This window comes from Pseudorasbora parva, chromosome 2, assembly GCF_024679245.1.
Source record: "Pseudorasbora parva isolate DD20220531a chromosome 2, ASM2467924v1, whole genome shotgun sequence".
In the NCBI taxonomy this organism is placed as follows: Eukaryota; Metazoa; Chordata; class Actinopteri; order Cypriniformes; family Gobionidae; genus Pseudorasbora; species Pseudorasbora parva.
In genome coordinates this window covers 40369815-40395455 of record NC_090173.1, presented here as the reverse complement: position 1 = coordinate 40395455, position 25641 = coordinate 40369815, and the positions used below count along the sequence as shown (strand labels likewise).

The 25641-nt window shown below is 40.1% G+C and overlaps 1 protein-coding gene and 1 long non-coding RNA gene across 2 annotated transcripts; both read right to left on the bottom strand.

Moving 5' to 3' along the window:
• Positions 1-1515: 1515 nt before the first annotated feature.
• On the bottom strand, positions 1516-13741 carry snx8a (sorting nexin 8a). Its single transcript, XM_067428980.1, has 13 exons — positions 13599-13741; positions 11962-12089; positions 11642-11771; positions 10502-10692; positions 8519-8639; positions 8071-8207; positions 7785-7865; positions 7528-7688; positions 5034-5163; positions 4886-4954; positions 3944-4093; positions 2446-2595; positions 1516-2285 (listed from the first exon to the last, which is right to left on the bottom strand). The coding sequence occupies exons 1-13, from the start codon at positions 13618-13620 to the stop codon at positions 2196-2198; spliced, it is 1560 nt and encodes a 519-aa protein (XP_067285081.1). The 5' UTR covers positions 13621-13741; the 3' UTR covers positions 1516-2195.
• Positions 13742-22456: 8715 nt separating this feature from the next.
• Positions 22457-25214, bottom strand: LOC137053900 (uncharacterized). Its single transcript, XR_010899954.1, has 4 exons — positions 25087-25214; positions 23393-23551; positions 23209-23298; positions 22457-22662 (listed from the first exon to the last, which is right to left on the bottom strand). It is a non-coding gene; the product is annotated as an uncharacterized lncRNA (long non-coding RNA).
• Positions 25215-25641: the final 427 nt, after the last annotated feature.

Sequence of the window (25641 nt, the reverse complement as noted above, 5' to 3'; positions counted from 1 at the left end):
ACAAAAATCAAGATTTTGTTGCAAAAAGTATGTACAAGATCTGTATTTATAAGGTGATATAATTAACCAATATTGCAAGTGTGCTGTTTTCACAAATTTGAGCATAACTGCAAACATATATATTGTATAATATATATATATATATATATATATATATATATATATATATATATATATATATATATATATATATATATATATATATATATATATATATAAGATGCTTCTGATACAGAAGATGCATTTTAATTGGTAAATTACAAATTCATAAATAATTGAGAGTATAAAGTTATATATATATAAGGTTTACTAAATGCATGATACATGCCTTATCAACTAAAAGCAATGCGTCAATCTTAACAACATTATGAAACATTAGCAGACATATGTCAAGTTCACGTAATAGCTTACTAGCAGTCTGAGAAATTTCAGAATTTCAGATTTATTTATTTTTTGTGGAAGCTGAAATTTTCAGAATACACACACACACACACACACACACTACAGGCCACCAGTTTTTTCGACACATTACTATTTGTAATGTTTTTGAAAGAAGTTTCTTCTGCTCATCAAGCCTGCATTAAAAATACAGAAAAAAAAATAATATTGTGATATATTATTACAATTTAAAATAATTGGTTTTGAATTTATTATACTTAAAATGATCATTTATTTCTGTGATGCAAAGCTGAATTTTCAGGATCTCCAGTCTTCAGTGTCACATGATCCTTCAGAAATCATTCTAATATGAGGATTTATTTTCAAAGTTGGAAACAGTTCTGCTGCTTAATATTTTTACCCTAACCTGTGATAAATATTTTTTATAATACTTTGATGAATAAGAAGTAAATAAATTTAAAAAAAAAGATGCAAATGTTTTTAAAAATAGAAATCTTTTGTAACAACAATATACACTTCTGGTCAGTAATTTGGGGTCAGTAATTTGTTTTTCTTTTCTTTTTTAAATCAATAATTTTATTCAGCAAGGAAGTGTTAAATTGATAAAAATTGATAGTAAAGGAGATTTATATTATTTGAAAATATAGTTTGATTTTGAATAATTGCAGTTCCTTTGAACCTTTTATTTATTAAATATATTAGGCAGCAGAACTGTTTCCAACATTCTTAATAAATCCTCATATTAGAATGATTTCTGAAGGATTATGATCACTGAAGACTGGAGGAATGATGCTGAAAATTCAGCTTTGCATCATGGAAATAAAGGATCATTGTAAGTATAATAAATTTAAACCAAATATTTTAAATTGTAATAATATATAACAATATTAAAATTAAAATGTACTTTTGATCAAATTAATGCAGGCTCGATGAGCAGAAGAAACTTCTTTCAAAAACATTACAAATGTGTAATTTGGCCTATACTGTATATGTATATTCTGTATACTGTATATGTCATATATATATATATATATATATATATATATATATATATATATATATATATATATATATATATATATATATACACACACTTTATCCTCAAAATTATTTATGGATTTGTAATTTACCAATTAAAATGCATCTTCTGTATTATTTTATTCTAATTATATTTATAATAAGTAATTTGTTATAAGTCTGATCTTGGTCTTGATTCGATCTTGACTACACTACTGCCCCCTTTTGAATGGTAGCGTATAGCCTATTACTTTATAATGATAAAATGTGTAAACAAAACAAAGCTGGAAGTCTGAAGATTACAAAATAGATAACAGATATCAGACTGGCAGCTGAAACCCCAATCAAGTAATACAGCGCCTTTGCAACTCTCTGGCTATTAGCTTCTCAGCTAACTTCTTTATATTGCATAGCTTCTTGTAGGTCATTTTTCATGTTACACTGTTGTACAATGTTATTATTTATTTTTTATTAGCTTACATTTCAAAACAGCAACATCTTTGCATACATGTAGATCAAAAACAGTAATATAGTTTCTTCCTAATCCCAGAAATTATTCTCAACAACAGCTATTTTAGACGTCAGTTTGCTCAAACTTTATGAAATCGGGGGTGGGGGGGGGGCCTCTTGACCTCCGTCAGATTTTAAGATCCATCATTCTTCACAAGTTGTTTTTATAGAGTACTGACTGTCTGTAATTCCGGACGAGATTCTGCTATTCAAAAGCGACTAGAATCCCGTGTCTACTTTTGATTCTGAAGTCGCAGGCAACAGGGAGGTTATTTTGGGCTGAGCGGCGGAGACTGTCCGTTACTGTCCCCAAAAAGACTTTTAAGCTTAGAATGAAGGTCTTGCCACACCTCACCCATCTAGATCAGAGCAAAATAAGACACATCAACAAATATAAGGTTTTGTTAAATCAAAGTAATAAAGAACAGCTTTGGCACATTTTGAAAGAAATAACTAAATAAATAAATAACATACATGTTGTTGTTGATACTATAGATAATAAGATAATGATAAGTTTACCTCTTTATGTCCCAGCACCTGTGAGTCTACAAATGCCCCCAGGATATGAGACGTAATGGGCAGGTATGTGAATATGAGCTGGGTCTCCTGGTGCAGGCCGAACAGGGAGAAGTAGTTGCGCAGCTCCATGGCCTGAATGGCGTTTTCTTGCTGCCGTGAGTCAGAGATCAGAGTGAGGTCACGTCATCCCACCCTAACCATCACCACCATCTTCCCTGTCGTGACCAGTGACTGCTACTTGCTCACGATGAGCCATCCAGAAGTTAAAAACCACAGGATCGTGGAATGTTTAAAAGTACAGTATGCATCACATGACCTAGCACTGCATCAATATCAATGAAGTTTGAGACATACTTTCGTCTTCCGGCTGCCCGGGCTTTTATCATTAAAAAAGAGCAGGCCTTTTCTCCAAGTTCTTTTTCTAACAAAATTGAATGGATTAATCCTTGATATAAATAATTACCGTAAATGGTCAAATAAAATGGGTGCTTAAATGATCAATTAAATGCAAATCTGGCCAGTTAACCTATAGACTATAAACTTGCTTGAAATGACTTGGTGGCTTGTACAATATTTTGATGGCTTGTACAATATATTTTAGTGCTATTGATGTAATTGTAATTATATTGTCTGTTAGATAGTGGTACTTTTCAGTTTGGTCCAATTTTACATCAATAAACTTCAGTATTTTCTATTTTAATATATTTAAAAATGTAATTATTCCTTTATTTATTTCAGAAATCATTACCCTAATCTTCAGTGTCACATGGTCTTTCAGAAATCATTCTAATATGCTGATTTAGTGCTCAAAAAACATTGCTCATTATAATCAGTGATGAAATCAGTTACTTAATATTTTTTTGTGGAAACTGGTCATTTTTTAGAATGATTTGATGAATAGAAAGTTCAAAAGAACAGCATTTAAATAAAATTTAATTTTGAAATATAAAATGCATTTTTATTGCACTAAAGGCAACATTACTGTCTTTACTGTCACTTTTGATCAATTTAATGTGTCCTTGTTGAATTCAATAAAATAAAAAACCTTTTTACTGACCCTTATCTTTTGAACATTTTTAAAATATATTAAGTTTGACATCTCTAAAAATACATGTTCTGCTTTCTTTTCTTTTTTTCACAGACCTCTTAGCATCCTTTGCGGCCCCTCTGGGCATCAGTTTGAAAACCACTGGCCTAAACAAGATGAAAAAATCCTCCTGCTGCCTCTAAAGAGGCAGAGGTCTTAGTTCATATTCCTGCAGAATCCCTAAAGGGATTTTGAGGATACAAATCTTGCTCTAGGGCTTTAGTTTCCAGTCCTTCAGATCAATTTCACCAACTAAATTAAAGGGATGTATCGGTAGCCCTCAAGCTACTGCTTCCCACATCTTCCCTCTGCTTATCCTACCTCATAGCTCTTTGTAACGTGTTTGTGTGTGTGTGTGTGTGTGTGTGTGTGTGTGTGTGTGTGTGTGTGTGTGTGTGTGTGTGGGCTGACCTGGACGATACGGGACTCCAGCTGCTCTACAGAAACCTGTTCTTTAGGCTGCACGGTGGCACTCATCATTTGTCTCTTCATGACACTGTACTTCTGCAGCGCTCGCTGATGTTCGTGCAAGACCCCTTTCTCGTGCCGTTCACACAAGTCCTGTATGATAACACACACACATTCATTAAAAAGAACCTGGCTTGGCTGTTAACTATATCCACAGTAAGCCTTATTGCACATGTGGGTGACACAGGTTTAAATCTAGCTTGCAACATGCCAATTCTGTTATTCATTCTCATTATTTCCTGTCCTCCCTGTCTCTCATTATAATAACATAATATGCTGCACAGTTATTAATAATTGTTCTTATTATATCAATGTTGAAAATGTTTTTGCAGGAAACCATGATTTTTTTTCTTTGATGAATAGAAAGTTCAAAAGAACAGCATTTATTTTAAATATACTTTTTTGTAACATTATACATTTCTTTACTGTCACTTTTGATTAATTTAATGCATCCTTGCTGAATAGAAAGATTAATTTCTCTAAATCTCACTTACCCCAGACTTTTGAATGGTAGTATATCACGGTTTCCACAGAACTAATAAGCAGCACAACATTGATAATAATAAGATACTGTATGTTTCTTGAGCAGCAAATCAGAATATTCAAATGATTTATGAAGGATGTGACAATGAAGACTGAGGTAATGATGCTGAAATAAATAAATAAAGGTAAAATATATTAAAATAGTATTTGTGTTATTTGACATTATTTCAGTTTTTACTGTATTTTTAACAAATAAAAGAGTTTGTGAAAAGTAATTTAAATGTAAACTTTTAACCGGTAGTGTATAAATAAGCAAAAGTCATATTTCAGTTTATTTCCTCTAAATGGACAAAAGCAAAGTCAATTTATAAAAAAGAAAGACAGAAAACCTTCAGTACTCACCCTGTATGACTGCAGCAAGTCCAGGAACAGATTTAGTTTTTCCACCACATCATCCTCCTCTCTTCTGCCCTGTAGTAAGTAAACAAATTAAATTCCTCTTCTCACTGCGTGCAACCAATTCACGTGGTATGTGTGGGCAGCACAGTACCTGTTGGGCAGCTTTTTCAGACAGAAGTGAGAACTCAAAAGAGAGCCCTTTCACAGAGCGTCTAAGAGCAGCCCAGGGACTCTTGCAGGACGCCAGGACAGGCACAGGTGACTCATCTGATCCCAAAGAACTGGAACAGAGAAAGACCAAAGCTTAAATCTACAGCCTATAGTCACAAACATCTGACAATCAAACTCTCAAACCACTGCAATAATAAATATACCCATTGTGTTCCAACAGTTAATGTTACATGTACCATTATGTTTAAAAGATAAAAAGTTAAATATTAGTCACATCATAAAATAACCCCGGCAGGGTGATTAGTAGACATCTGTAGGTTTATGAATTTATTTTGCCCTTTTTACTGCAGTACGAGGCCAAGTAAAGTTTTGCTATGCCCCATTCAAATTGTCCTGATATATCATTGTATGATGAGACAGGTTACAGTATATAGACACATCTGAAAATAGGCTATCCCATTAATTGAATGTTATCATTTACATCATTTGAATGGTTTAAAACTTGAAGGCTGATTGTAAAGCCAGCTGAAGCAAAAATATCCTGGCATCCTCTTCAGCACACGCCTTGGCTCCGCCCCCTCGCTGTGCTCTTCCTCTTTCACTTTTCCCTCCCTTTGAATCCTTGATTTGTATATGATTATTCATGATATGACGCTGTAGCTGAGGAGAGGTAACTACCAGGCTAGCGGCCAACGCTTATTCCTGTGATAATGAGTAGTACGTGAATTTTTTTTATTTAGTTGAACGAGGCATCCCATTTCCAGATCTAATTCATTAGGTGCAGATTTGATTGATAATTGTTGTTAATTGCTAGAATATTCTGTTATACATTACATATGGTCAAGTGTCAAATAAAATGTAATCTTGCATTATTGAAGTAAATGTTAGTAATTGTTTAAAAATTACCATAGTAAAATAGAGTTCCGATATATATAATCATATGGAGTTTGCCATTATCATCACCCAAACATTAACCAGTTCTGATGTCTAAAAATGTTCACCCCTGTCACAATTCCCACCTGTGCTTTGTTTGTTTTGTTTAATGCCATTAAAGCACTGAGAGTCATGCCAAATGAATTCAAGGGTCCCCCCAGAAGATGCCCGCTGCAGCTGAATCATCCATTCAGTCCATTTTTCATGCCACGTGTCCCAGTGGGTACAGCATAATATCATACAGTTATAAATGTTTTAAATTGATTATTAAATTGTTTAATTAGGGTTTATACATAGTTTTCATGCCAGAGTTCAAGATAAATGTTTTAATTTCTGCTGGAACTGGCAGTTTGCTAAAAGTCAAATGATTATTAAAGGGGTCATAACCAATCGGCAACCTCCCCCAGTTTCTGTTGAAGCCAATATGGAAGTAACTTAAATGGCAATTCATCGACAGGCTCCAGAAGGGAGCAAAATCTCGTTGAGCCCCATTTTAAAATTTACAGCAGAAAAAAGAACATATTTAGAGCCTAGTACAAATTGGGGTTTGGGCCTAAATGGCTACTATTGCATCCTTCATATCTAAAGATTCTTTAGTTTTATCATATTTATCAAAGACAGATGTACTGATTCTTTCCAAAAACAGCCAAACTCATTAAGGTTTGCAGTGGGAGGAGCAAATGAGTCACTCACAAGTACAGACACACAATTCATCATGGCATTATCCCTGAATAACTTTCGATATACGTTTGTGTTGTTTACATTATATGCCCATACGCACCATTTGATTAACAACTAAACAGATATTTGATCCAGTCTGACTCACCACCTGCAGTTTCCACTCATGACCAGGAACAAACAAACACACTTGCATAACTCTGTTGATGTCCTGGAAAAACATACTGCATCCACGGTTTCCTTAACGCTGGGTTATTTGGGAAACTGAACAAGATTATCTTTCCCTCAAAACCATAAACAGGCTCCTTTGGTGACCTTGTTGATTTTGTGGTCTAAATTACTCCCATAAACTGAATAAAGCTTGTTGATGGGCACGTACAAGGAATTCCACCATGTTTGGTGTAATACATGGCCATACTCAGAAAAAAAACCTTCCAAAACTTCTTTGAATCCTAAAGGAGTGTATCTCTGATTCAACCCTAAAGGAGTGAATCCCTGAGTGACACAGAAATAACCATAGGTCCAACTAATTATTATTTTTATTTTTTTGGCCATGTTTACCATGACAATCGAACTCTTTAACAGTGTATTTAAGTCAGAATGCATGAAATAGCATTTTGGTATATATTAGTACTGTTCTTTACATCTCTTTTTTAGATCCTCACCTCATCTATTCCATGCTGCTTGTGACACACATAGACAATTTTAGCAAAGCCCTTTACAGTTAATTAAAATGTAAAATTTTACGTAATGAAATATTCTGCAGCTTATCGTTTGGCGAGTTGGTGTTGTTTTGGTCTAAGAGACACTCAGTTTTACACACTCAGTTTTTTATCTTTTAGACACTCAGGATGAGTTGGTACCTGAGCTCCTTCCCAAACATCAGCAGATCTGTGGCGTTCTCCTTCGAGCGCTCGGCCATCCTCTCTGCCCGGTCTCGTAACTTCTGAAAACTGTTATGGATATTTCTGATGAGCTCCCTGCTGGACGAAAATTGACTTTGGATATCTGCTGGAAGGTAATCCTGGAGGAGAAATCACAACACAGACGATATTAATTATTAAATATTGCAACAATATTTAACATGATGGATGTAAAGTTAAATAAAGCTGAATCAAACCTTAGCCTGTGTTGCATATTTGCAGGTCATGAACTCATCCCCCAATTTTTTGCAAGCATCTCTTAGCTTAGGTTGGACATCCTGTGGGAAATAAATATGGGAAGTCACAACCTGAAGAACATCAATGAAAAATATATATTTTCTAAAGCCAAAATTGGCTTATGTATTTTATTTTTCTTGCACTATAAAATATCATAAAATGAAATTCTGTTTATAAAGAACTTCAAATATCAGGCAGTATTCAATAGTATCAACTTGGTGTTCAGGTTTGGCAAAAAGTCCATACCGAGCCACTAAATGTGAGGAATGTTTTCACAAGTTCATCTTCAGAAAAGACAGGGTGTCGTGCCACAAGATTCAGAAATCTGCACAGCGCTCGTCTCCTCCCTTCAATGAACTCTCGCTCTGACATGGAGGTCAGGACTGCAGCGGGGCCAAAGAACAGAGAAAAGATTAAACTTTTCCAGAAACAACAAAACAGTCCTTCCATTAATTCAACACAGCAAGGTATTTTCTGATACTCAGTTACTATGGAAGTACAACTTGCTGAAGTATGCAGAAAAACAGAACTAGTTTACTTTTTTTAACCTTGGCAGAGCTGCGATTGTTTGTCTGGTGCATTCCCAGAAAGCATTGAATGTCAAAGCACAGCCTAAGTGAGAGGTGCACAAGACTATAATCTGAAGGTTTGATCACAAAGGCTGAGATTTTACAGTGAATAAACAACGGCCTACCTCCTTTCAGCACCCTTTTGGGAGGAAGGGCCGGCACGGCTCTGTAAGCATATCTCTGAAGCAGGAGCTCATGGAAGACGTCAAAATCACTGTATCGCCGATAAACCGATACTGTAAAACGCTGGAAAGGGCACACAGCACATTAACTATCAGCAATACATTTAAATAATACAACTGTAACTGTGACAATGACTCAGTCGCATGCTTAAAAAATGACTTGACTGAATGCCTTTTTGGCCATGTTTTCAATAGATGGGTCACTTTTATTATATAATTTAAATATATATGTTTAATTGTATTTTTTCCCCTGAGGTCCTTATATGCACCAGAATTTTCTCTGAAATGGCTTTTCTTTTCAGTCAATAACAGCCTCTTTGTGAAATCAGGATTTAAACTGTGACAGGATCACATAACGCACCACTGGAGAAATGCAGAAGAACATTTTTTTTTTTTTTTAAAGTTCTAATAATATTTTCATTACATTTTAGAGCACTAGTCTCTAAGCAAACAAAACAGATCAGTTTAACATGGAACAAATAAAGGCATAGTTCCTTTTTTGTCCATTGTTCTTTAAATTGCCAATTTACATCTGTGTATCAGAATAATTCATGTGTCATCACATTCATGATCAGACGTACGGCTGTATCAGTGTCCTTATCTGCACATGTATTTAATTTGAACTAGACTGGATCATGTTTAGAGCACTACAGAGTGTATGAAACATGTCCATAAAAACTTAAAACACACTTGCTTTAATCCGTATATATGATATGATCCACATTGCAAGCGCTGTCAAACTCATTGTGGCGTTCCGTGCAGACACCGCTGTTGTTTACATTTAATTGCATTTAGATTTAAGATATTTTTTATTTAGTCCGAGAGCGTATGCAAGTAAATGCACACTATACTGTCTATGTCCAGAAAGGGAATAAAAACATAATCAAGTAGTCATAATCATGTGTCATCAGTTAGTTAATTCAGAATCTCTTTAAGCATCGAAAATACATTTTGGTCCAAAAATAACACAAAATATGACTTTATTCAGCATTGTCTTCCCTTCCGCGTTTGTTTTCAAACCTCATATAAAGATTAAAACGGTCATGAATAAGCGGATTGATTTATGATTCGGATCATGTTTGTCAAACTGCCAAACTGCTGAAATCACGTGATATTGGCGATCCGAATCATGAATCAATCCACTGATTCATTGCCGTTTTAATCTTTATTAAAGGTTTGAGGTCAATTCATAGAATTGTGCTGGCATTCAATCCCACATGCATTCTGTGACGTAGCTTCGGCTTTGCCCTTTCAACCCGGAAGAACGAAATTGCTCAGAAAAAATAAAAACTATATTATATATATATATATATATATATATATATATATATATATATATATATATATATATATATATATATATATTATTATTATTAAAACACATTTTAATAATCAAAATAACCCTTTTCTACTATAAAGACTGGATGTATTTTTTTTAATTTTTTGGCGATTTTCTTTATATATATATATATATATATATATATATATATATATATTTTTTTTTTTTTTTTTTTTTTTTTTAATATATATATATATATATATATATATTAAAATGTGGTTCTTTTAAGAACTGTTCACTGAAAGGTTATTTAACATTTTTTTTAAAAATTGGAACCTTTATTTTTAAGAGTGGTATCACAAAGCATTTCCAAGACTCAGTGGTCCCTGTTTACACATTTATTTTGGGCTGTCCACGTGTGATAGTATCACCAAAACACAAATGCTAAAGCTGAAGTGAGCCATTTTCTTTCAGCTTAATGTGGAAGAAAAAAAAATGTAAGCTGACTTCCCCCACATTTTAGTCAGATTTTTTGTTTGTACATCATGGCTAGCCTGGCACAGCAAGAATGACTCAATGGTTTAGGCTGTAGAGTTGGACCAACTGATTTTGTCTGATTAATGAAAGAAGACTGTAAACTTGCTCACCTCACTGGTGACCTGATACTCCACATGTTTAAGAAACAGTCCCTTCTTCTCAGGAATGAGCTCAACTTTGATGGTGTCCTTCTTCAACAGCTCTGCCAGAGTCAAGGACAAGATCAGAGGACTCTCCTGAACCGACTGCATCTTCAGACTCTGAAGCTCCTTTGGCTCTCCTAGCTGAGGCTTTGGGAACTCTTAAAAAAAACATGACATACAACACCATGTATTTAGAGAGGCGTGACAGCCAGATGTGACTGACTAAACATTACAAGTGTGTGATCACAGTATCATACTTAATCACTTTAAAGAAGATGGCTTTCTTCCCATCTCTGTTTCACTGCAGTCTTATGACAGCACAAAAATAAACAGTGTTAAGAAAAGGTCACAAATAACGAGAGGAAACGAGAGAAAAACAATGGATAATGTTGAGCTATGTGGCACATAATATTTTTTCCTGTGGTTTGTGTGCCAATTTTAGAAAAGAAAATCTGGAAAATGGGAAAAAACAACATGGCTGTCTGTATAAAAAGTTGTCTCAGCAGATTCAAACCAGGATCTTTGCTTTTGTTTGGTAGAATGCAAAAAAGGTTTCTTGGCCATTCCATAGAGAGATACGTATTTGGCATGCAATGGACGGGAAACATGGTCTTGCTTAGAGGAGAGAACAGGAAACATCACTATTAAAGTGCAGAGTCAACTGTCATACTGGCAACACCTGAAATAACATTGAATTGAATAGAAACTTTAACCCTTCAAAGTTGATGAAAAACCACTTAAACAAGCCATCGAACCACCAGCCCAACAGAACCATAGGCCTGAGGAATATAAATCATACATGTATGCTGTATAGGTGTATTCGAGAACTCTTTTGGATTCAAAAGTGCTGAAATGTTGAAAGCAGTAATAAAACAACTTCAAGCTTTGCTCTTGTGCAAATCACTGCAAACAGATGGTGACACAGAAATGCAGCTTGAATGGAATTCAGTTGAGATGACATGAGATGCAATACAATATCACATGATATGATGAACACAAGACAGTTTTTATGGAGACTAACTGGGGTTGGGTTACTGACTTTAAAATGACATCTGATTAAGCTACACATTTACTAGTCAGCTGAGAAATAGACCTGCTTTTGCTTACCTTGTATGAAGTTCTCCAGTAGTTTGGGACTTGGTGGTTTTCCTTGTTGAGCCAGGGCAATGAGAGCCAAGCCTTTATACAGCGAGACTTTACTTAGGAATCCATCACCATTGTTTAAATGTTCGGTTATCTAAAATGTAAATGGTATGCTTTTCAGTCTATAAGTCACAGTTCCAGAAGAGAACCCAACAAAATCATGATATTTATTCTTATCAAGCCATAAATAAGGTAACTGAAAAAAACTTGTGAGATTAAAATAATTCAGCAAAATATCTGTCTTCCTAACCAATATTAAGACATAGTCCTGGTGCAAGTCTCACCTGGTTTTGAATGGTGATGGAGAGAGATGTTCTGCTGAGAACTCTTAGGAATACACTGATAGGCACTCGTTCATCCGTTCCGGAGCAGATTGCTTGATGCACTTCACGGTAGTATGAAGGGACGGATCCTAGATTCAAAAGACTGTATGGTAAAGGAATATAGTAGTTCATCCAATAATTACATTTTGTCATCAATTACTCAGCACCATTTCTTCCATTAATCCTCAGAAGACAAACAACGATTTTTTTTTAATATCTTATAAATGAAATGGACTGCATTTATATAGCGCTTTTATCCAAAGCGTTGTACATTTTGCCTCACATTCACCCATTCACTCCCTCATTCACACACGGACGGCGATGTCAGCCATGTAAGGCGCCATCCAGCTCGTCGGGAGCAGCTGGGGTTAGGTGTCTTGCTCATGGACACCTCGACACTTGGTCAGGTGGAACCGGGGATTGAACCACCAACCTTCTGGTTTGTAGACAACCTACATGAACCACTGAGCCACTGCCGCCCATTTCATTGTATTTATCAATGAAGTGTATTTACCCAAAGCTCTTGATGGTTCAAAATGTTTATAGAGTAAAGAAATCCACATTAATGGAGCATTTTCGAGACACGATTGCTTTAACAGATTCAATTAAGACTCCATTCACAAGTAAACACTGATCAGCACTCAAATATGGTAAACAGAAAACAGTTTTGTGTGAATGGAGGGGCAGAAATCTCTCAGATTTAATTAAAAATGTCTTCATTTGGGACATGTTTCGAAGATTAACGACAGTTTCATGGGTACTGAGTGAAGTGAGTGAGTAATTCATGACATTAAACAATAAATTCATGACATTAAATTCCTTTTTTGGGTGAAGTGCCTTTAAGAGCTTTGTTTTAAAAGAAAGATGAGAAAAATATGACTAGGAATAAAACGACTGGGATCATTTTAATTTGAACAAGTAAACAGTTTTTTCAAACAAGCATATTTTTTAAACACTGACGCTATAGTTGCGCAATACATTTATATATTTTTAGTATTATTTTTGAGGTTCATTAAGTTCTCACGGCATTTGACACAAGGGTGTTTTCCCCCATAAAATACATTTCAAGGGGCAAATAATTTTGGGTTTTAAGTTCCCACTCGAAATTTAAAAAGTTTGTGATGGGCTTAAAAGCAGACTCTCGCGTAGTCTCTGAGAGCATTCAGACTATAGGAATTAATTAATATTTCACTCACACTGCATACATAATCATTGTAATAAACCATTCTGCTGTGCCAACTCATGAACAAATTGATATAGTTTTTCATACAAACATTTTAAATACCTATAGTATTATAAAGACTAATCAGTTTAAACTTTGAGTCGTCAATCCTGACAACTTCAAAGAAACAAGAGGAAACCAGTGAAACGAGTAAAAATTAACATTTACGCAAGACAACAAAGTAAAGCGCAACTCGCGTTAATGTGACGCACATTTTTAGTCGCAGCAACCGTTCAAATACATAGCTTATAGAACAGTAAAATGCAAAGCTACAAAGGTTCAGTTGCATAGGCTAACGTTACATAAAACAGACAGCAAAACATTGTCTAAAACTGATCGTGACTCAGCTGAAATGACCGTGATTTCTATTCCTTACCTTCATTGATGTCCCCTGCCATAGTTTAGATGTCATGTGAGAAAGACATGTGAACCTCCATGTGATTTCCTGCAGAAAAGAGCAACAATGTCCTTCTCCTTAAAGTTGTAGTGATGTGAAAACGCATGGTACTGTATGTGTGACACAGCGGTGGGCGGAGCCTCGTCAGGTTTTACAGGCTCTCTGAGGAGGACAAATACATCGTTTGTGTGGTTAGAACATCATGGTTTGTTTGTTTTTTTCCAATATAGACCTTTACCTTCTACTTCTTTTTTTACTTAATGCAAGTGTGAATTGTTAATGGAACTCATGGGAAGCAAGGAAGCTAAAATATATTATTAAACAAAACACCCACATTGTTGTGCTGTAATATAGCTCTGGGGGGAAATGTGAGACCACTTGACATGGATTTCTCACTGTTAAGTGGTCTCTTGTTTTTTCCAGAGCTGTATTTACCATTCCAACAAATAAAGTAAAAATAAATAAATAAAAAAAAAATTAAAAAAAACTGTTGCCCACCTGCTGCTGCAAACTGTTTGTTAACAGTGCCCATGTACAGAGATTTCTGAAGAAGAAAAATGTTATGCATGAACAAGGTCCATGAAACCATTAATCTCTTTTCCCATTACACTGTTCCTCATTCAATCAAAATAATTTTCTGTTGAAGACAAAACAACACATCCCAACAGCCAACTTAACTTTAAGGAACTGAAAATAATAGTCACAATGAGATCATTAGTCATAAATGATTGAGTTGAGTTGAATCAAATCGTTTTTCTCTCTCTGAATATTAAGAGATATTCAAATGCAACTAACTGAATTGATTAGGAGTCTTGATGAATCATTCCCTGAGACCTATACATTTTGTATTAACATTGCATCAACATATTGAATTTGCTAAACTTCATTCATTATTATCGTTATACAATTTCCTCTGTGAAGCCAAAGCTCAAAACGACTTGCACAGCTCATGCCAATGTATCATTCTGGTCCCAGTGCCTCCATAATGGAAGTTAATGCTTAATTACAGCACTTAGTTATCCAGTTTTTATTGTTGTTAATTACCAAATTTAGTTAGACAGTTACCAGTAGTTTTTGTTTGTGGCACTGAGTTGCAATTGTTGATTTACAAAGGTTAATAATTTCACTGCATCAGATGCATTTATAAGACTATAAGTCTATTTATCCTGCCAGATTTAAGATCAATAGACCTGTAAAATGAATTTATACAGATAGATACACAATCACAATCATTTATATTTTAAGACACAACTTTGAAACATTATCTTACTTTATTTTCTAAAGACCTTAAAAAGTCTCCCACTACATTTAGGCAGACTTCCAGACTTCACTATTTCAAGGGCCAACTAGTTAATAATTATTTTGGCGATATTATTCATTGACATTGACTCGTCTTAAATTTAACACCAATTACAATTTGGTGTTTTCCATCCTGACATAGCTTATAGCTTTATGTTTGGAAATGTATTATTTATTATTTGGTGAATTACATATTCTATTCAGAAACCATCTCACAATTGTAGGTTTTATTTAGGCTTGTTTTGAGAACATGTTTTGGCTGTCTCTCGTGCAGGAACAAAGAAAGAATCCAGATATTCATTTATGCCATGAATGGGTAATAAACCAACAGCAACAAAAAATTGCTTAGGTTTTAACTCCTGAAGGTTTTGGTCAAAGGTCATTTTTATGGTTTCTTCCTCTGAGGATGTTCATTAAAGGGATAGTACACCCAAAAAAGATATTTTGAAGAATGCTGGTAAGCAAAGAGTTGACGGTAGCCATTGGTATTTTTTTCCAGTCAATGTCAATGGCTATACTGTTGTGTATCATGTGTTATAGGGGTGATGTCAACTGTTTGCTTACCATCATTCTTCAAAATCAGATTTTGCGTTTAAAGCTATACACTGTGTGATATTTTCCCCCATCTAGCGGTGTAAAGGTATATGACCATCCAGTGAATAATAGTTTCTGTCCCTCTCAATTTTGATTTCGTTTTAACTCCTACGGTGGCCGATTTAGTCCAAGATTAACATGGCAATCCCCCTCTTCACATTCGACACGGTGCCATCGAGTGTTAAAACGCAAAAGGAGAAGCTTGAATTTATGGGTATGTCCCTCTTTGGCTAATGTACTTTCAAGATGGAGGGGCAACATGGCGACCAGCATTCGAACCCCTCACCCGTATGTATTTTCAATGGCATATTATAAACTTACGAGAATACAATATACATTAATGAGCACATATTTTTGAAAGAACTAAGTGTTCCCTTATCGAGGGAACTTCCCACTGCGTCGAAACGCTTTGGGGATGCTCCCTAAGCATCAGCGAATCTGAAGCCTGAATAAACACTAGTCCAATCCGATTGGTCGTGCGTGATGACGTCATTGTGACGGCGTACCCGGAAGTATAAAAGGGGGGCCGGCGCATAATGGCGGCAGTTATTGCTCTTCAGCATAGCGCTCTCTGTTTGGTCTGTCTATTTACTGTTGTATGTCCAGTTGCGAGTGTGTGTGTGAGTGATTTTTTTAGTAAAAAGTATGGAAGGAAAGAGTGGATTCAGACAGTGTGTGCATCCGTGTCCCCGCTTCATCTTGGGATCGGATACACACCTGTTGTGTGTGCAGTGTCTGGGTGTGCAGCACGCTCGGGCGGCTCTCGAGGGAGCCGCCTGTGAGCACTGTGAGCGGCTGACACTCAGGCTGCTCCGCTCTAGGCTGGCCGTGTTCGATGAGACCGGCCAGCCTCGTGAGCCCCATGGTTCTGGACCCGCGGTCGCTGAGGCGTCGCGGCGTCGCAGATCATGGGGCTCACAGCGGGATCTGTCAGAGGGCTTTGGGACTGCTGCGGCACTTTCCCAATCCTCCTCTGACAGTTCCGATGATCTTCCTCCACGTGTGGAAGCCCGCTTTGCGGCATCTTCCCCCGGGGCGGAGGGTCCGATGCTCGTTCTCTCTGGTTCCGAGGAGCCGGAGGGCGCGGGCATCGGGGTGGGGGATGAGGTTTTTCCATCGCCTCATCCGCCCGCCCAGGAGGAGTTGGTCGAGGTGTTGACCCGTGCTGTGGCTAAACTCAATATTGAGTGGCCACAGGAGGAACAGGAAGTCCGGCCACCCAGTAGGCTGGATGACCGGTTCCTCGCACACCGGGTCCAAACACCGTGCCGGGGTTTGCCTTTTTTCCCCGATCTGCACACCGAGGTGTGTAGATCGTGGAGAAAGCCCTATTCCTCGCGTGTCTCTAATCCCCCACTGTTGGACTATTCCAACGTCCTGGGGGCACGCGAGGCGGGCTATGGGGCGATGCCGCGGGTGGAGGATGCTCTCGCGAGCTATCTTTCGCCCGAATCGGCATCGTCCCTTAAAACCCCGGTGCTGCCCACCAAACCCTGTCGGGACACCTCAGGGCTGGTGGGCAAGGCTTATATGGCGGCTGGGCGGGCTGGTAGTGCGCTGCACACGTTATCCATCTTGCAGGCCTACCAGGCTGACCTCCTAAAAGAGCTGGATGAGGGCGAGGGTCCCTCTCCGGAGGATGTGCTGGAACTGAGGAAGGTCGCAGATTTGTCTCTCTGTGTTACCAAGGAGACGGCCCGTGCTATCGGCCGCTCCATGGCAGCAATGGTGACAACGGAGAGACATCTCTGGCTGAATCTGTCGGGGATAAAGGAGAAGGACAGATCCTTCCTCCTGGACTCCCCGATCTCGCCTTCTGGTCTGTTTGGGGACACGGTTAACTCCGTCGTCTCCAGACACCAGGAGGCGAAGAGACAGTCAGCGGCCTTCCAGCAGTACCTCCCTCGCCGCTCTAAGCCCGGGAAGGCTGGCCCTAGCGGGCAGCCTCAGCCGCCTACCAGCTCCTCCTCGCATCGTCAGATGCAGAAAGAGAGCGTCGCCTCTAGAGCCCCTCCTCCGGGAGCTTGGCAACAGAGGCAGCGCGCTCACCAGCAGCCCTCCGCTCCGAAGGGCGATCTGATGAACGTCCTTCAGGCGCGAAAGGCTGCCGCGAAGAAGTCCTAGCCTCGGCAGGGCTTCTCAGGGCGGTCCCTCCCGCGAGGGGGCAACCGAGGTTGCTTCCTTCGCGGCGCCCTGGGGAAATCGATGTGGTAATCCCGCAGTCTATCACGCCTCGGGCCACATCGATTTCCCGCGAACGCACGCTGCTCCAGCCGCCTCTGGAAAGACCTGCGGCTGGGCAGCTGGCGCGTCCGCACACAGAGACTCGTTCCCAACCACTTCCTGCCGGGCAACCGCTTCAGGGGGTCGGGGACGAGGCTCGTGTAACACCCGACGCCAGCCTCGAGAGGCTGGTTCCCTTAGTAGATTATCTCGGCGCATGGAAATGCCTTCCGAGTGTATCCACATGGGTCCTGCGCATTGTAGAAAATGGGTACAGACTGCAGTTCGGTCAGCCTCCCCCTGGGTTCAGGGGGTTGACCTGGACCACAGTGGTACCAGAGCGGGGTCGGGTAATGGAACTAGAAGTAAAAACCTTACTGGCGAAGGGGGCCATAGAACATGTTCCTCCGCCAGACAGGGAGTCCGGGTTCTACAGCCGGTACTTTATAGTTCCCAAAAAGGATGGAGGGTTGCGTCCGATTATAGATCTAAGGGATTTGAATCGGTCTCTGAGGAGGTTCAGATTCAAAATGCTCACTATCCCCATGATCGTGAGCAGATCCAGTCCCAGGACTGGTTCGTCACGATAGATCTGAAGGACGCATACTTTCATATCTCCATCCTTCCATGTCACAGGAAGTTCCTGAGGTTCGCTTTCGGGGGCGAAGCGTACCAATATCGAGTACTTCCCTTCGGCCTAGCCCTCTCCCCACGCACATTCACAAAGTGCATGGATGCAGCCCTGGCTCCTATGAGGCTTCAGGGCATCCGTGTACTGAATTATATCGACGACTGGCTCATACTGGCCCAGTCGTACGAGGTGGCGGTTCGGCATCGAGATGTCGTTCTAGCCCACATAAAGTGCTTGGGGCTGAGACTCAACACGAACAAGAGTGTGTTGACGCCGTCCCAGAGGACTACGTTCCTAGGGGTGGTATGGGATTCGACGACGATGCGGGCACAATTGTCTCCCGCGCGAGTCGAGACCATACTGGCGATGGTCTCAGGAATAAGGCTAGGCCACACCATCACTGTGAAGCACTTTCAGAGAGTGCTGGGGCACATGGCAGCAGCGTCCAACGTGATACCGTTCGGCCTGCTACACATGAGACCCCTCCAGTGGTGGTTGAAAACCAAGGGGTTTTCCCCCAGAGGGAATCCTTTTCGTATGATCAGGGTAACGCGCAGATGCCTTCGTTCCCTAGTCATATGGAAGAAACCTTGGTTTCTGTCCCAGGGGCCAGTGTTGGGAGCGTCCTGTTGCCGGAAATCCGTTTCAACAGACGCCTCCCTCACTGGTTGGGGCGCGGTCATGGACGGCCGCTTTGCGAGGGGCCCATGGGAGGGCCGTCATTCCTCCTGGCACATAAATTGCCTGGAGATGATGGCGGTCTACAAAGCTCTCAGGAGCTTTCTCCCGGACCTCCGCGGCCAACATGTCCTGGTGCGGACAGACAATACAGCTGTCGTAGCGTACCTCAATCGCCAGGGAGGGGTAAGATCGCGCCCTCTGTGCAGATTGGCGCATCTAATCCTCCTGTGGTCCCAAGGGAAACTGTTGTCCATCAGGGCAATGTATGTCCCGGGGGTTCAAAATCAGGGAGCACACATCCTGTCGAGGCAGGGGCTGAGGCCCGGGGAGTGGCGGCTCCACCCCGAAGTGGTGGAGGCCATATGCGAGAGGTTCGGCCCAGTGGAAGTGGATCTGTTTGCGTCTCGAGAGACATCCCACTGTCCACTGTGGTTCTCCCTCACGCATCCAGCCCCGTTGGGGTTGGATGCCATGGTGCAGACGTGGCCGAGGCTGCGTCTGTACGCATTTCCCCCGATTGCTCTGCTCCCGGGAGTCCTGGAGAGGGTCCGTCGGCAGGGGGTCAGTCTACTTCTGGTAGCACCCCGTTGGCCGACGCGAGTTTGGTTCTCAGATATCATAGCCCTGCTGGCAGGTCATCCATGGCAGATTCCTCTGAGGAGGGATCTCCTGTCTCAGGCGGCGGGGACGATATTCCACCCCCGGCCGGAGATTTGGAACCTTTGGGTCTGGCCCCTGAGGGGACCAGGTACCTAGAGGCTGGCCTGTCGGCAGAGGTGGTAGAGACCTTACTCAGCTCCAGGGCTCCGTCCACAAGGAGACTGTACAGCCTCAAGTGGAATGTATTTTCCACTTGGTGTAGGGGGCGTGAGGTGGACCCAGTTAACTGCCCAGTGGCTTCAGTGCTGGAGTTCCTCCAAGATCGCTTCTCTGCGGGCCTAACCCCGTCCACACTCAAGGTGTACGTGGCTGCCATTGCGGCTTTCCACACTCCTCTGGGTGATGGGCCTTTGGGTAGGCACCAGCTGGTTGTACAGTTCCTCCGTGGGGCTCGGAGGATGAGGCCTGTGGCTCAGTCCAGAGTTCCAACCTGGGACCTGGCAGTGGTTCTCGAGGGGTTGGCTGAGGCCCCCTTCGAGCCACTGGAGTCAGCAGAACCTAAGAATCTGACCCTTAAGGTGGCTTTTCTACTCGCCATTACCTCTCTAAGGAGAGTGGGGGATCTCCAGGCCTTGGCAGTAACGCCGACTTGCCTGGAGTTTGCCCCGGGTGGAGTGAAGGCCATCTTACACCCTAGGCCGGGCTATGTGCCTAAGGTCCCATCGAGGGTGGTCAGGTCTTTGGTTCTGCAGGCATTTCATCCTCCGCCTCACGTGACGGCGGAAGAGGGGAGACTTCACCTACTCTGCCCGGTCAGGGCACTCAGGGTGTATCTGGCGAAGTCCGCACAGTGGAGGAGATCTCAACAATTGTTGGTGTGTTTTGGCTCACCCAAGAAGGGGTTGCCTGCGTCTACCCAGACTATCAGTAACTGGATTGTCCAGGCAATAACCATGGCTTATCAGGTGCGCAGTTTGCCTTCACCTGTAGCCGTGAGGGCACATTCCACCAGAGGCATGGCCTCTTCGGTGGCCCTCCTTTCTGGGGTCCCCTTGCAGGATATCTGCGAGGCGGCGGGGTGGGCTACTCCACACACCTTTATCAGGTTCTATAGCCTGGATCTCCCTGCGACGCCTGGCGCGAGGGTGCTCCAACCCTAGTTGTGCCCGGTCTCCGGCTTCACACTAGGACAGGCGCTACCCTCAGTGTGGCCTAGTGGGTACTCGTTCCCCAAAGCGTTTCGACGCAGTGGGAAGTTCCCTTGATAAGGGAACGGCTCGGGTTATGTATATAACCCTTATTCCCTGAGAGGGAACGAGCACTGCGTCGTACCGCCACACCTCGGCACGCCTGGAGCGCATGCTTCAGAGCAAGAAACTGCCGCCATTATGCGCCGGCCCCCCTTTTATACTTCCGGGTACGCCGTCACAATGACGTCATCACGCACGACCAATCGGATTGGACTAGTGTTTATTCAGGCTTCAGATTCGCTGATGCTTAGGGAGCATCCCCAAAGCGTTTCGACGCAGTGCTCGTTCCCTCTCAGGGAACAAGGGTTATATACATAACCCGAGCCGTTTTAGCTAAGAATAAACTAAAAAAGTTAGCTTTAACAGAAGAAAGAAACTCATACAGGTTTGGAACAACTTGAGTAAATGATGACAACATTTACATTTTTGAGTGAACTATCTCTTTGAGGGGGTCAGGTACAATTTTCTGATTTTGGCGAGACTTTTTACACTGAAAAAATAAAACCCTTGGATCAACTTAAAAAAATTGAAGTAATCGATCACACGAAATATTTTACATTGACTCAAGTAAATAATTTCATTTAGTTTAATTTGAAAAGTTTAAATTCATGCAACCACTTTTTAAAGGTTGATCAAACTAATTATTTTAGATTGGAACAAACTAATTATTTTAAATTGGATCAAACTAACAAAGCATTATTTTATGTTGGAATAAACTGATTATTTAAATTCAAACAAAGTAATATTTATAGGCCAGAGTAAATTAATTATTTTAGGTTGTCTCAAATTAAGATGTCATTATTTAAAATGTAAAATCAAAAAAATAGCTTGTAAAACATTTTGATCAATGACTATCATAACACTTTCCTTTAGAACACATGTATATTTATTGTTCAATAAACATGTTCACATGTATAAAGATTAGCAGTCTCCTTCACACAAAAATACAAATTTGTTACAAATGATCAAATCACCACTTGATGACATCACATTAGTAGTAATATTAAATTAGGAATGTTTTTCTGACAACACATTTCACCATAAAACATCCTAAAATACAATTAAAATGTTAAGATACAAATGTATCTCATGTTTATAAATGTATATGATTATGAACAGTCACTTTCAGCTGAACACCAGAGACAAATCCCGGAACTGCTCCTCAGACAGTGAACAGTGATCACTGCATCAGTTTCTGATACAGAGCTGTAAGCTCTACATTTAAAGGGTTAGTTCACCCAAAAATGTAAATTCTGACATTAATCACTTATCCTCATGTCGGTCGACACTCGTGAGACCTCTGTTCATCTTTGGAACACAATTAAAGATATTTTAGTTGAAATCCGATGGCTCAGAAAGGCCTTCATTGACACCAATGTCATTTCCTCTCTCAAGACCCATAAAGGCACTAAAGACGTCGTTACAAAGCCCATCTCACTACAGCGGCCTTATATGAAGGCAGCAAATATGAAGGCCTTTCTGAGCCATCGGATTTCAACACAAATATCTTCATCTGTGTTCAGAAGATGAACGGAGGTCTTACGGGTGTCCAACGACATGAAGGTGAGGAATTAATGACAGAATATTTGTTTTTGGGCGAACTAACCCTTTAAATATAACCTATTTGTATGCAATATAGCAAGCAGGTTCAGGACCTCTGATCCTTCAATGACAATTTTAATGTCTTTTGGTGGATGGAGAGGATCCTCTTTCCCAGTGATAAGATCGCCATGGTTGTTTGCTCCAGTTCTTCAACCTCATTTTCCTGCATAAAAAAGAAAGAGAAAATAAGTACATTATAGTTTCAGAAATCTCCCATTTTCAGCTCTTACACACTCTAAACTGAACTTGAATAGGCGTGTGATGAGTGAGAGCAAAGCGAGGCCGGTGAGTAATTGGATGATCAGTGCCAACTGCCCGTCACACTGGTCTCAGAGCTTTCACAGAGGAGTGAAGGGAGAATAAAAGGAGGAGCGACGACAGTGAAGGAAGAGAGGACCAGGCCTGGATTTTACATTGCATATAGGTGTTAAGTCATTTGCAAATGGATTCCTTTAAACACACTTATTTTGACAGTGTAACAGGGAAGACAAGGAAAAAAAAGATTGTTTTGGTACGTCTGGATATGGTCTAAGTGTTCACAGCTCAAAATTCAGCAACAAAGATTTCTTATAAATCGTGTTAAAATCTCATCTTGTGAGCTGAGTTTCTCGTCACACCCCTATTTATTAAAAGTGGCCACGAAAACCTAGACTATGACCATGTTAGTCTGTAGGTGTTAAATGTGTGAGCAAGTGAGAGATGCCCTTACCTGGTATTCTTTGAAAAGGTGCTCAAAAGGTTCGCCGAGGTAGATCAGAGATTTGAGGATGCATTCTCTTCTGATGGTGATGTCTACAGTCTGAGTAAGAACAATAACTATGAATTAAAATTAAACATAAAAAAAAAAACACTATTCAGCCATGGATCCTACTAATAATCAAATTTATAGATACCTCATCTAAAACCTGCAAGGTCCTGTTGGTCCTGTTCTCTTTCACAACTCCTCCCTTGCTCCTGATGACCTCCGACAGTTTGGTGGAGTGCTTGTCCAACTGCACCAAGGACTTTGTCTCCAAAGGAACTGTTGTAATTCACATGAACTCACCATGGATCTTAAAAGTAGAGCATACAGAAATAAGTTTAGAAGATGGTGAACACAAACAGAACCGTACTGAATTACAACAACAACAACTCATTAGCAAAACCGTACAGTTAGGTCTAAAAATGTGGAATGCCAGGGTATGGCAACTGCCATACGTAAACGCCGCCCGAGTAGTTGTGTGCCCAGCCTATTCTCTGCTATATACCGACCTAAAACATTCACTTTAATAAAATCATCATCAAAGTAGTCCATATGTGACATCAGTTAGTTAATTAGAATCTCTTGAAGCATCGAAAATACATTTTGGTCTAAATATCACAAAAACTATGACTTTATTCAGCATTGTCTTCTCTTCCGTGTTCCTCAAAAAAGATTACGATCACTGATTCGGATCGCCAGTGTCATGTCATTTCAGCAGTTCGGATCGTGTGTCAAACTCCCAAACTGCTGAAATGACGTGACATTGGCGATCCGAATCATTGATCAATTCACTGACTCATGAACCGTTTGAATCTTTTTTGAGGAACACGAGAGAAGAGAAGACAGTGCTTAATAAAGTCGTAGTTTTTGATATTTTTGGACCAAAATGTATTTTCGATGCTTCAAAAGAATCTAATCAACCAACTGATGTCACACATTGACTACTTTGATTATGTTTTATTAGCTTTCTGGACATGGACAGTAAAGTGGGCATTGACATTTAAAATATCTTAAACTGTGTGTGAAGATGAATGGAGGTCTTACAGGTGAGGAACGACATTAGGTTGAGGAGTTAATGACATAAATTTCATTTTTGGGTGAACTAACCCTTCAAGGCATGCCTGTGGGATAAAGAACTTTCGAAAAGTATTTTTAATCACACTTATTTGCTACAGCTCAAACGTTTGGGATCCATACTAAGAGCTGGAATATAGTGTGGCCCCTTTAAGAGCTGCGCGTTTCATTGAACTGCTGGTATTTTGTGTGTGTGTGGAACTGTGCCGCGATTCACGCAAGCAGTGAGAGAAACACGGATTCGGGAGCGCTCTTGTTCAGAAAAATAACCTGCTTATTCGTTTTAGCCGACTGTAATGCATTTAGTTCAATACTGTAAGCGGTGATGGTGTTAATGATTTACCTCAGCGAGAGTGAGCTTCAGCGCGCTCGGACTGCAGAGAGAGAATGTTCTCAGCGAAAAAACACTTTTCTTTTAAACTGGAGTCTAATAAAAGTTAAGCAGAAAATATTGTAGCTTATGTAGGCTAACTGCACTTGTTTCGAGTAATGTTTGTTAACTCTTTTCTTTTCCTTGACACGGTCAATGCCCCCACACAATGCATTTAACATTAGATATTTTGCATGCATTTACGTTATTACTCACCCACCCAATGGGGGGCTAAAATAACCGAACGTTATAGTTTGAATGAAGATTGCGAACATTTCCAGTGCTGTCTTAAAAGTTAATTTACACGCTATCAAGTATTAGCGCTGAAATTACGGCCAGAATCAAGGCCCGTCAGATATACTTGAGGTAAAAACGTTAACGGTAGACAAAGTTTATCTTACCTTATCAATGTTACTCTTCCTCGTAGTTCTGTCTCGGAGCCTGCCTGGATGGGTCTGATGTCCGTTCCGTTGAAAAGTACCGTCACGGCCGCCGCTGGAGTTCGTGCTGTGTTCTTCTCAGACAGTTCTGATTTTTTTTTTTTTTTTTTTTTTTTTTGAACCACAGAGAGCGGGATCTCCAACTCAACAATGCGCATGTGCAAATCCTGCTTAACCCTCTGGTGCTCTTCGGTCATTTCTGACCGAAAAATTTTCTGTTTTTAAATTTTAAAAATCCCAGCTTCATCAGAATGATATGAAACTTGGTGACTTTTTTAGCATTAGGTATGTAAACACACAAAAAAATTGGGGTCATGATTCGAGCATGCTAATTGGTCATTAAAAAAAAAGTAACGTTCATTGTCTTCGGTCATAAATGACCGACCATAGGAAATTAATGGGAAATCGGCATCAATACAAAAATTCTCTGAATATTTGTGTGTACAATCTACAAATCGGCCACAATGCTGAAAAAAAGTACACAGCAGTAAAGGGGTGACACTCTAAAACATCAGG

Bases quoted from the DNA above. Each gene is read 5' to 3' on its own strand.
- snx8a (XM_067428980.1), bottom strand. From the start codon at position 13,620: ATGGCAGGGGACATCAATGAAG. The intron at 5,164-7,527 runs GTACCAACTCAT...TCTCTGTTCCAG, and splicing joins ATGTTTGGGAAGGAGCTCAG to TTCTTTGGGATCAGATGAGT. The intron at 2,286-2,445 runs GTAAACTTATCA...GCTCTGATCTAG, and splicing joins AGGTGCTGGGACATAAAGAG to ATGGGTGAGGTGTGGCAAGA.